This window comes from Salvelinus alpinus, chromosome 22 (assembly GCF_045679555.1).
Source record: "Salvelinus alpinus chromosome 22, SLU_Salpinus.1, whole genome shotgun sequence".
Classification (NCBI taxonomy): Eukaryota; Metazoa; Chordata; class Actinopteri; order Salmoniformes; family Salmonidae; genus Salvelinus; species Salvelinus alpinus.
This window is the reverse complement of record NC_092107.1, coordinates 28,809,702-28,822,641: the sequence shown is the minus strand read 5'-3', so window position 1 is coordinate 28,822,641 and position 12,940 is coordinate 28,809,702. Positions and strand designations below refer to the sequence as shown.

The 12,940-nt window shown below is 39.8% G+C and overlaps 1 protein-coding gene across 9 annotated transcripts in view; it reads right to left on the bottom strand.

Annotated features, from left to right (window-relative positions):
* Nucleotides 1–4,877: 4,877 nt before the first annotated feature.
* LOC139549367 (RNA-binding protein Musashi homolog 2-like) overlaps nucleotides 4,878–12,940 on the bottom strand; it is a 302,329-nt gene continuing 294,266 nt past the window's right edge. For 3 of the 9 annotated variants that reach the window (XM_071359809.1, XM_071359812.1, XM_071359815.1), the window contains 3 exons: nucleotides 12,667–12,821; nucleotides 10,900–10,976; nucleotides 4,878–8,471 (listed from right to left, as the gene is read on the bottom strand). In XM_071359809.1, the coding sequence (XP_071215910.1) occupies nucleotides 10,935–10,976; nucleotides 12,667–12,821 (197 nt within the window). In that variant the 3' untranslated portion in view covers nucleotides 4,878–8,471; nucleotides 10,900–10,934. The remainder of the gene's footprint in view (nucleotides 8,472–10,899; nucleotides 10,977–12,666; nucleotides 12,822–12,940) is intronic. The other 6 variants (XM_071359808.1, XM_071359811.1, XM_071359814.1 and 3 more) reach the window with 3 other exon arrangements.

Here is a 12,940-nt window from a genome sequence, read left to right as displayed (position 1 = left end):
TGTAAAGTTTGGTGCAGGAGGAATAATGGTCTGGGGCTGTTTTTCATGGTTCGGGCTAGGCCCCTTAGTTCAAGGGAAGGGAAATCTTAACACCACAGCATACAATTACATTCTAGACGATTCTGTGATTCCAACTTTGTGGCAACAGTTTGGGGAAAGCCCTTTCCTGTTTCAGCATGACAATGCCCCCGTGCACAAAGTGAGGTCCATACAGAAATGGTTTGTCGAGATTGGTGTGGAAGAACTTGACTGGCCTGCACAGAGCCCGGACTTTAACCCCATCGAACACCTTTGGGATGAATTGGAACGCCGACTGCGAGCCAGGCCTAATCGCCCAACATCAGTGCCCAACCTCACTAATGCTCTTGTGGCTAAATTAATGCAAGTCCCCGCATCAATGTTCCAGCATCTAGTGGAAAGCCTTCCCAGAAGAGTGGAAGTTGTTATAGCAGCAAAGGGGGGACCAACTCCATATTAATGCCCCTGATTTTGGAATGAGATGTTCGACGAGCAGGTGTCCACATACTTTTAGTCATTTTGTTGCATATTTTAACATACAGTATGATCACTATCTGGTAATGGTAACTTCATCATTTCCTTAGAATGGTAATAAATGCACAGAGAATAAATGATGATTAAAATGGTATGTGATTAAAAACATTTTTAAAAATGAATAATTTTATTTGATAATTTCTTCCGTGAACATCTCTGACTTTTCGGGATGGGAATGGATGTGTACCACAGAATAAAAATACACACACTATAGGCCATTATATTCAACTTTGTGCATTTTTATTTTGTTGCATCTTCTGGCATACATTCTTTTGCAAATATAACTCAAAAGGTTTAATCCCACACCAATTCAACTTTAAACAATATTCCATTTAAAATCAAAACAATGAGTGAAATGGTTCAAAACAGTTTATTTACATTTTTTCCAGACAAACACATCGATTTCTGCATCACAGTAGAGCATGGAAACCTTTCACAAACAAGTTTTATTATTATAATTATTTGAAAATACAAATATAAAATTATACTTTCCACATCTGAGATGTGAGAGACCCCCATCCACTTTATTATATTTTACAACAGGGCTTGAGCAAGCCATACAAGAAGACCTGAAAGATGCTTTCAGACGTCAGTCCTATCAGTCAGCTCTCGCGGTAAAAAGTCTGTTAACATTAAAACATGGGCAAGTGTTAGGAATGGGCAAGACAATCAGAGGTTGAACCCAAGAGGGAGCATGAGAGAAGAAAAGACTCTGCTAAGGTCAGGTCAAATGTACAGTAAGACGAATGTCCACACAGATGCACAGGACTTTTAATGACTGTACCGCTTCCCTAAACCCACTGTACCCACCCACCCACCCACACACACTCTCTGCTCTAGCAGTGGCCCATGCCATGGTACTCACTAACCGCCAATTTCCCGTTTGAAATAATTGTATAGTATGCTTTACCCTAAAGTATCAGTCACAGCTTCTACAGCCCATGTTTTACAGTCCAACCATGTTGCATCATGGGAAAACATCATAATAATGTTAAGTGTGACACAAACATAATACAAACAGTGTTGCCTACGTAAACATTTCAGACAGCAGGGAGTTAATTTCATCTGAAATGAGGGTTCAGCCTCAACAAATAGACATACACAATAATATATCCTTAACTAACATGTTAAAACATTATATACCTGTTATTACAGTAGGTATGTGTGCGTTGTGTGTCTGTTAATTCAGTGATGGGATGTTTGTTTGGCCATTGCCTAGCACTTGCCTCAAGATTGAAGTTTAAATGGTTACGGTAGTACGCTCCCAATATATCATCCAACACCTTCCAGGTCTTTTATATATATATACAGTGGGGAGAACAAGTATTTGATACACTGCCGATTTTGCAGGTTTTCCTACTTACAAAGCATGTAGAGGTCTGTCATTTTTATCATAGGTACACTTCAACTGTGAGAGACGGAATCTAAAACAAAAATCCAGAAAATCACATTGTATGATTTTTAAGTAATTAATTTGCATTTTATTGCATGACATAAGTATTTGATCACCTACCAACCAGTAAGAATTCCGGCTCTCACAGACCTGTTAGCTTTTCTTTAAGAAGCCCTCCTGTTCTCCACTCATTACCTGTATTAACTGCACCTGTTTGAACTCGTTACCTGTATAAAAGACACCTGTCCACACACTCAATCAAACAGACTCCAACCTCTCCACAATGGCCAAGACCAGAGAGCTGTGTAAGGACATCAGGGATAAATTGTAGACCTGTACAAGGCTGGGATGGGCTACAGGACAATAGCCAAGCAGCTTGGTGAGAAGGCAACAACTGTTGGCACAATTATTAGAAAATGGAAGAAGTTCAAGATGACGGTCAATCACCCTCGGTCTGGGGCTCCATGCAAGATCTCACCTCGTGGGGCATCAATGATCATGAGGAATGTGAGGGATCAGCCCAGAACTACACGGCAGGACCTGGTCAATGACCTGAAGAGAGCTGGGACCACAGTCTCAAAGAAAACCATTAGTAACACACTACGCCGTCATGGATTAAAATCCTGCAGCGCACGCAAGGTCCCCCTGCTCAAGCCAGCGCATGTCCAGGCCCGTCTGAAGTTTGCCAATGACCATCTGGATGATCCAGAGGAGGAATGGGAGAAGGTCATGTGGTCTGATGAGACAAAAATAGAGCTTTTTGCTCTAAACTCCACTCGCCGTGTTTGGAGGAATAGAAGGATGAGTACAACCCCAAGAACACCATCCCAACCGTGAAGCATGGAGGTGGAAACATCATTCTTTGGGGATGCTTTTCTGCAAAGGGGACAGGACGACTGCACCGTATTGAGGGGAGGATGGATGGGGCCATGTATCGCGAGATCTTGACCAACAACCTCCTTCCCTCAGTAAGAGCATTGAAGATGGGTCGTGGCTGGGTCTTCCAGCATGACAACGACCCGAAACACACAGCCAGGGCAACTAAGGAGTGGCTCCGTAAGAAGCATCTCAAGGTCCTGGAGTGGCCTAGCCAGTCTCCAGACCTGAACCCAATAGAAAATCTTTGGAGGGAGCCGAAAGTCCGTATTGCCCAGCGACAGCCCCGAAACCTGAAGGATCTGGAGAAGGTCTGTATGGAGGAGTGGGCCAAAATCCCTGCTGCAGTGTGTGCAAACCTGGTCAAGAACTACAGGAAACGTATGATCTCTGTAATTGCAAACTAAGGTTTCTGTACCAAATATTCAGTTCTGCTTTTCTGATGTATCAAATACTTATGTCATGCAATAAAATGCAAATTAATTACTTAAAAATCATACAATGTGATTTTCTGGATTTTTGTTTTAGATTCCTTCTCTCACAGTGGAAGTGTACCTATGATAAAAATTACAGACCTCTACATGCTTTGTAAGTAGGAAAACCTGCAAAATTGTCAGTGTATCAAATACTTGTTCTCCCCACTGTATATATTATTATTTTATTTTTTTACCAACAATTATCCAATGATTAAGTAGTCTAGCAAGATGTGTAACATTCTTCAGCTGTAAACTGCTGTCCATGTGAAGGAAAAGTATAGCAACTGCAGAGCCATGCTACCTTAAAGTCCAAGCTGTGAAATCACTTTTTAAATGTTTTATTAACTAATAGAGATGGTATCAACTATTTTGTATGGACAGCCAGCCAACTTTTACTCTAATCAAATGGTAAATCAGGTATAGTGATATTGGTAGAGGGACATTTAAAACAGAGATAGCTTCTTGCAATGTATCACAGAGCGTTACAATTGCTCTCAGTGGGTACATTCTGCTGCAATAATGTCACATTTACCAACAGGTTTCGAAATGTATGTCCTATAGGTATCATTTCAATAAGCCCTTCATATTACAACTCATCAATAGCTTTGCACTGTCTTGTTTTCCTTTAGCAGGAGGGTCTTAAAGATTAAGTTATTGCACAGTGCAAATGTCTATACTAACAAGCAGGCTACCATTTGAATAGGAATACTTTAAATGAAGACTAAGCACTTGAGAGCAGGAGTATGAATGAATCTACAATGTAAATGTTTCATGAAACCCTGGCTTTGATTAAAGTAAAAATCTGCTTCCAATGGTTCAAGAGTACAAAAATAATTCACTACATACTCAAACGTTGATAATGAACTCAAACTAAAGTATTAATTAATATGAATTAATAATTAAATAAGTAGACACCGAAAATAAAATAAACTGTATCCAAAAATAGTAGTGCCAGGGGCCACTGGGATATAAGAGGTTAAGAGCACAAACATCAAAACGAGTTCAAATTCATTATATCTATAATAGTTATTGTTATTATGACCATTATTATCATTAATCTGTTATGTAATAAAATCCATTATGCTCAATCATAATTATAGCTTGTGTCCCTCTTGTGAAATAATAACAAATAAAACGGTTTTGCATATCTAGTATTAGCTTTTAAGGTAGTATGGCACACCCATTTTTTTTTTAACATTCAAGGGTGGGGATCCAATCAATGCCTTGTTTACGATTCGGTCTTACAGCAATTTTTGATTTAAATGTCCTCAATGATTGCTTTGGTTAGTTGAAACCATGTGAGATCAGTACAACTGAGAATAAATAGACAAATGATATTGAAACTAATGTCAGCTTTTCTTTTAAAAAATATGGTAATTAGAAGAGACCGTTCTAACCTTACTGGTCCTACATCTCCTAATAGCTACATCTACATCTTAACTACATGGCATCTACCACTAATACTAGAAGAGGGAGACAGAGAAACACTGAGACATTGGGAGAGTGAGAGACGGAGAGGAGGAAAGAGAGATCAACAAATAAGTGTATAAACCACTACACTGGCATCAAAGACGGCACTCTTACAAGGTCATTTGCAGTTTACTTTTTTCACATATTACTGAAATACATTGATGATCAACATAAGATTACTGTATAAGGTGACAGGGAATGGAGAAAAAACCAGATGGATGTACAGTACATTCTAATATTGTTAGTATAATAATTATTATTAATATAATCATTAACAACCACAAAAATATTGATACAAATCCTTCTGATTAAAAATGTAAATCATTCAAGGGAACATACTTGTTTCTCTTTTTTGAATTGGTAATATACATGTTTTTTTTATTTTTTTTTTTTTTTTTATTATTACTTAAACAAGTCCCCATTTTATTTGAAAAGAATCCAGCATTCTGCTTCACCTGGTTGTTGAGTGAAATGAGACAAACAAAATCTGCACAGTATATACATTAATCCAATCCTTTCTTCAAATATAATTTGAAACTTTTATAGAGGAACCATTTCTCCATCTCAACAAACCAGTCCCTACAGGAAATTACTGTGGTGACTACGGTTACTTGGCAAGGTCGAAATGCTCCAATTTATGGATTATGTATGGATTATTTCGTATTTTTAGGAAAATAAATGCCCTTTGGGCAGAAAAACGTTTTCCAATTGCAACAGCCAAGATGTCTAATCTCTAATTGGGATAAAAAGTTATTCTTAAAAAACAATCCTTCATGTATCATCTTATCAAGACCATTTTAAATATCCAACACTTGAAATGTGCAAATAGAATATGGTCACTTTCCTTCCTTATCACGGTGCAACAACTTGTTCTCATAATCCATTCATCATTTCAATCTGTTTAAGCCTCAAATAAATTACTTTGTAATCTCTTCTAAGACAAAACTCACAGGACTGAGGTAATCATAGATATTTGCCTTCCTAATCAGTTCAAGAAAACATTCCAATAAATTGACGTAAAATGTATCTGACTTGAAATATTGCCTGTCACATTGAAAGTAGGTGCTCTGTTCAAAATGGATAAATAGCATTAACAAGAAAAACCAAAAATTAAGATAATCATAACAACAAAATGTAACATCAACACATGCAGATTGGTATGAATTGTCTCTGGACACTAGTATTCAACATCTGGTATTTTCAAACTAATACAAAGTAAAAGTGTGCTTTGGATTTGTAATATGTCCTTTTCTTTTATATAGTATTGACTTCAACAATCTCAGTGACAGATACAGTAAGTAGCCTTTCACTTGCAAGTGTCTAGAAGAAGTTGAGCCGGTGTCCTCTTTGAGAGACATTGTGTAGCATTGTCCAGTGTTAACCTTCTGTCATCTTTTAGAAGCTGTGCACTTTTGAGCTCATCATGTAGAAGACACAACAGTATGCTGGTATGACATTAGCACAGTAAGAAAGACAACAGTATTTACAGAGCAAGCCAACAGTGTTCTTGTAGGATCGAGTCCTCAATGGGGTTATCATGGAATTTTGTGCTACAAATGGATTATGATACGATTTAAGAGCATCAAATGTCCTCGTCTTTGACAGTTGCGCTCTTACACAGTACAGCCTTTTATGATGAACCATCACAAAAATATGGTTCTCTCTGAAACGATTATATGCAGTGACTTGAATAATATTTACAGCTATATATTTTTTTCTTAAAATCTGAATTCACAAAGTATTAAAAGGAAAGGTTTTCTTTTTTCCTGACAACAAAAAAAATAGTAAAAAAGGACTGTGAAAATATTGTAGTCCTCTTATTGCCCAAAATAGGTAATTAACAACATTAAAAGAAACAAAAAAAGCTAGAAGATTTATTAGTTACACTCTATTTTTTTATTTAATTAACACCACCTTTCTTCAAGCCTCATTAGTTCATGTCAGTTTTCTTGTACAGTGCATTCAGAAAGTATTCAGACCCCTTGACTTTTTCCAAATGCTGCTACGTTACAGCCTTATTCTAAAATTGATTAAATACCCCATAATGACCAAGCAAAAACAGGTTTTTAGATTTTTTTGCAAATTTATAAAAAATAAAATACCTTATTTACAATAGTATTCAGACCCTTTGCTATGAGACTCAAGTGCATCTTGTTTCCATTGATCATCCATGAGATGTTTCTATAACTTGATTGGAGTCCACCTGTGGTAAATTCAATTGATTGGACATGATTTGGAAAGGCACACACCTGTCTATATAAGGTCCCACAGTTGACAGTGCACGTCAGAGTAAAAACCAAGCCATGAGGTCGAAGGAATTGTCCATAGAGTGCCGAGACAGGATTGTGTCGAGGCACAGATCTGGGGAAGGGTACCAAAACATGTCTGCAGCATTGAAGGTCCCCAAGGACAGTGGCCTCTATCATTCTTAAATGGAAGAAGTTTGGAACCACCAAGACCCTTCCTAGAACTGGCCGCCCGGCCAAACTGAGCAATCGGGGGAGAAGCACTTGGTTATGGAGGTGAAGAGGAACCTGATGGTTGCTCTGACAGACTAGTCAGGATCGAGGGAAAGATGAATGGAGCAAAGTACAGAGAGATCCTTCATGAAAACCTGCTCCAGAACACTCAGGACCTCAGACTGGGGCGAAGGTTCACCTTCCAACAAGACAACGACCCTAAGCACAGAGCCAAGACAACGCAGGAGTGGCTTCGGGACAAGTCTCTGAATGTCCTTGAGTCACCCAGCTAGAGCCCGGACTTGAACCTGATCGAACATCTCTGGAGACCTGAAAATAGCTGTGCAGCGACACCCCCCATTCAACCTGACAGAGCTTGAGAGGATCTGCAGAGAGGAATGGGAGAAACTCCCCAAATACAGGTGTGCCAAGTTTGTAGCGTCATACCCAAGAAGACTCGAGGCTGTAATCGCTGCCAAAGGTGTTTCACCAAAGTACTGAGTAAAGGGTCTGAATACTTATGTAAATGTTATAGATGTTTTTTATTTGTAATACATTTGCAAAAATTTCTAAAAATCAGTTTTTGCTTTGTCATTATGGAGTAATGAGTTTAGATTGATGAGGGGAAAAAAATATGTAATCCATTTTAGAATAAGGCTGTAACGTAACAAAATGTGCAAAAAGTGAAGTGGACTGAATACTTTCCAAATGCACTATATGTGCAAACTGACACCTGAAATGTTTTCCATTACCAAGGATGAAAACAAACAACCATAGCAACATAGCAATCTATTTTTTTAAATAAAACATGAAATAAGACAGTTTACATAAATAGTTACTCATTTAAGATAGTATCCAATATTTGTGTATTTTTGATCCTAAGTAAAAAATATAATGAATCTTCCTTATTAATTTGAAGACTACGTCAAAAAGAAAGAAAATAAACTAAATCGATTTAAAATAAGGAACATTTAAAGGTAAAAACACCTAAATCCTACACAAAGTTACTGGGTTACAGTTGGATATTATGGATGTGAACACCAGGTTTGGATTATAGTACAGCAGATTGTAGTTTCTTTTTCTGAGATGATTTTGACATTTTCTTCAGTTCTTCTTCACATGGTGCCACCTCCACTCTTCTCCTGTGGGTTGATGCTGTAGTGCTTGGCGTTGGATGGCATCACCTGTTCACATAGCCAGTTAAAAACTCCGCCCGGTCTTCCCCGGGCCTCCGGAAATACTCTGCTGGAATGGGAAACGGAGACATTCAAAGCCAGTAGTTAAAACCAAAAGCTCCCCCTTCTCTGTAACACTGATACAGTATGTCATGTCTGACAGCTTTTCCCCTCAACTGCCAATATTTTCTTCTGTGCCGTTGTATCTCTTAATTTTACATTTCTCTTGATTCTAAAACATTTGATTGATGGTAGAACCAATTTTACAGAGGTTCGAAATGGTTGAAGAAGCAGATGGTCCAAACTGAATCATCTCAAACCCAGCCTCTGCTGGGGAGAGAGAGCAGAACTAGTGCTACATCCCATGGGAGCTTTTTCACTGCCAGAAAGATGGATGGCACTAGCCTGGAATCCAAACTCAATTATTCTGCTTCACTTCAAGAAAGGATTCCAGGCTAGGATGGTCACGGCAGTGAGACACCAGCTCAGACACAACATACGGTACCAGCAGTATCCCTGCTACCACACGACACACAGCTTTATGGAAGAGGGGCAGCAGGCATGGACAGGACATCACTCCTAGCATGCACAGAGACAAGCAGTACCGCCCAGCTACCAGTTAGATGAGGGGTTTGTTTTTTTAAAAGCAGGTTTACAGAAAACTGCACTTCACTCTGTTGCTTTCTCTGATGGCTTCCACTGTGCTGTGTGGTGCTGTGCTGTTATATACACTAGCAGTGCATTTCAACAACAAATGTACACCCACTGCCTCCCAGACCCATGGTGATCAGACAAAAATACATACGGTGAAAACTAGAGAAACTGATGACTACATCTGTCGCGTCATTCCCTTTCACAGCAATACACGAAAGGACATATGGTGCTACACAGGGGGCTACAGAAGGTGCTACATAGGGTGCTACACAGGGGGCTACATAGGGTGCTACACAGGGGGCTACATAGGGTGCTACACAGGGTGCTACACAGGGGGCTACATAGGGTGCTACACAGGGGGCTACATAGGGTGCTACACAGGGGGCTACATAGGGTGCTACACAGGGTGCTACATAGGGTGCTACATAGGGTGCTACACAGGGGTACATAGGGTCCTACATAGGGTGCTACATAGTGGTCACTAGATCAGTGGTGACACCATGCAGACTTCCACCAGTGTGAAACATCTGTCCAACAGAGGGTTTTATGAATAAGACTCAGGAGGAGAGCTGGACTGGGGTGTCTCTGTCTGGGTTGATCTAACTCCACACAAATCAGAGTGCCTACGACTGAAATGGTGTAGAGGACTGTTGCAGCTGGGTTGCTGCAGTGACTAACACTGCCCTAAGGCAAAGATTCTCACTGTAGAGAGACACACTCAGTGTACACATACGCAAGCACGCACACACTCCACTTGTCCCTCTCATACTGTACTCAAACTGCTCTCAAATACACTTTATACACACACGTTTTTGCTGATGTGGCTTCTAAATGGCTTCTACACAGTCATACAATTATGTTTGAAAGTTTGTTTTCATAAAGCTACTCGATAAACAGCGGCGGTGAGGGTAGAGATGCTGTGTTCTCGAGCGGAGGAAATTACCCAAAGCTGAACGAGTGCACAGATCCAGCTCCACCTCACTCACAACTCTAGCTCCAGACTCAGACCAGTGTCCATATACTGAACAGTAGCATGGCAAAGAAACCAGAGTCTGTTCCCAGATTATAAACAGGGTGGTTCGAGCCCTGAATGATGATTGGCTGAAAGCTGTGGTATATCAGACCGTATACTACAGGTATGAAAAAACATTTATTTTTACTGCTCTAATTAAGTTGGTAACCAGTTGATAATAGCAATGTTTGTGATATATTGCCAATATACCAAGACTAAGGGCTGTATCCAGGTACTCTGCATTGCGTCATGCATAAGAACAGCAGTGGTATATTGTCCATATAGCACACCCCCTCCGGCCTTATTGCTTAAATAGCTAATGCCAACCCACAGCACTAGATATGACTGACTTGGTTATGACTCTTGGTTGATTGCTGAATTCCAGTGTAAAGCTAGCTACATTATATAAATCGACAACATAAGAGAAAGCAACAGTGAGGAAAGCAACAGCAAGGTTTGCATAAACCCAGTACACTTTTCTTTTGCAGACCACTTTCACAATTTATTTTAACGGAATACATGCTTAGCCTTCTGGAAACAGAGTAACAAAGTGACAATATTGGGGGAAATAGTGTCGGGGCATTACAAGTTAGAAATGTACATTTCAACTCTCAGGATGATGTCACAATGGAAAATGACATTCCCTTTTTAAAGGGTTTTCAATATGCATATACAAATATACAAAATAAGAATGCAGAAATGTAAGCAATGTGTAGAAACCCTGTAAAAAGTGTTGTCTTGTTTTTTGAGGGAGAGGAACTAAATCAGACAGAAATAACATGAAAATAGAATAGGAAAAAAATTATAAAATATTATATAAATGACATAATACCTCGAATGAGATGGCAACCAACCACCTGTTAGGTTTCAATGGTATCCATTTGTAAAAGCGGTTGCAATCAAGGGGCCCTAAAAGTGTACAGTTAGTACCTGTGTCAGTATGCATTTCAGGGAAAAAGGCAAAAAAGAAACCTATTAATGGTGAGTATATTTTAGTCATAGGATGTGCTGCCAGCATAAATGTAAATGTATCTCGTTAATTTCCTCAAGTCAGGTTTGTTTTGGCCATCGGAACTGCATTTAGGTCCCAATTTGGATAATTAATTTTGAATATGGAAAATGGCCACACAGAGGTGGGTCCCATTGTGGTGCTGGCAACCTATCTGTGTCCTAGAGCAGAGCTCTCTTTATAGGCAGCATAAATGAAATCAACCTATTTCTAAAGAGTCGTGGACATGGACACCGAAGAGCATGTTACCGCTGGGGTACTGCTGTGGTACATACTAAGAATACAATTTTTCTTTGATAAGAAGCAGTGATTAAAACCAACTGATTTCAGCAGCAGTGGACAGCAGTAGTAATTGGTATCAGTTCTTCTTACAGAAGTTCTCTACATGGTGCATGTAAATATTTTTGAAGGTTTTCTGCATTCACCACCAATAAGGATCCATTATAGCCATTGGGATCATTTGCTCGATGATAAGGGGCTAATGTTTGCTAAAGCAGGAGACTAATGTTGTTAGCTTCAGATGTCTAACTGTACTGTGTATGTATTGTGTGAACAAGGTTTTGTTAAGACTGCATGGATCAGTAGAACTATAATGTAATCATATTCATGCTAACATGTTTTAATGAAATCACCAGCAGAATCACAAAACAACAGCAGCAATGATATCAAGGGTGGAAAAAATGTAAATGGAAGTACTTCTCCAAAGCGAATGTGTCACCCAACATGTAGGTGAAACTGAACTTCAACAACCAATGTCCAAAAAATTAATATTTGCTATATAAGACAAATCATAAAAACTGAGCTCGAAGAGAAAAATATTAGCCATTTCATTCTATGTAGGTTGGGATAGCCATATATAGCAACAGCATGAACTATTTCTGACTAGGAATTTTGAGTGCCAATGTGCTGGTCATTTCTGAAATATAGACAAGCTCTTATTTGTCAACCTACATTTCACTTATTGAGGTTGAAACTGTCAAAGTCAAGTGGAAGTTGACATTCCATTCCCATTCCAAATGATGGTTCAGCAGTTAGCTAATCTAATGCAAGTCCTCTCTGTTTCCAGAGTGGTGCTTTATGCACCCACAAGGTTCCATTACAATTCCTCTAACATGCTAGGAATGCACTGGAACACAAGCTGTTCAATGGGCCAAACACACAAAAAGCCTTATTCTGTTTTCAGAACACCTTCATGTTTTGGACAGGAGTTCAAACAGGGAGAACTGTATTAATTATCTGTGTGGCCTTAAGTAACTCATCCATCTTAGTTGGAGCAGATTTGCCTCCGTGGTTTTTCTACGGCCGGCTAAAATCCATCAATACCCTCGTCAAAGGTCCCAGACTGAAGCAGCCAACAGGTATAATGAATGTCAGTGGCTTCAAAGGACATTGAGAAAATATTCTTACGACAGTGGTTGAACGCACAAGGGGTTACTATTGATTTACATAATGCACTTTCAACAAGGATCCTTTCAAAGGCTAGACCTGGAATTCTCCTGTTCTGAGCATAAGGATGACGCTTGACAGCACAGAGAAGATGAAGGCAGTATTAGAGGAGGTGGACGAGTTGCTGGAGTAGGCCATACTTACAGCAATGCTGTGGCCGAAGCCAGAGCCAGGCTGGGGGCTAGCAGCACTAATGTAGTTGCCCACGCCGGAGTCCTGGCTCGTAGTGCCATAGAGGTCAGCCACGGGCCCGGGACTGTTGGTGCCAGGGAAGGCTCCGGGCCGGGCCTGGTTGGTGCCTAACGGAGGGAGGTAAGCGGGGGAGCCAAAATTGGGATGAGCAACGCAGATATTTAGGACTGGTGGTGTGCAGAGATGGATAAAAGCTGAGTACGAGGCTGAGACCTGGCATGCACAG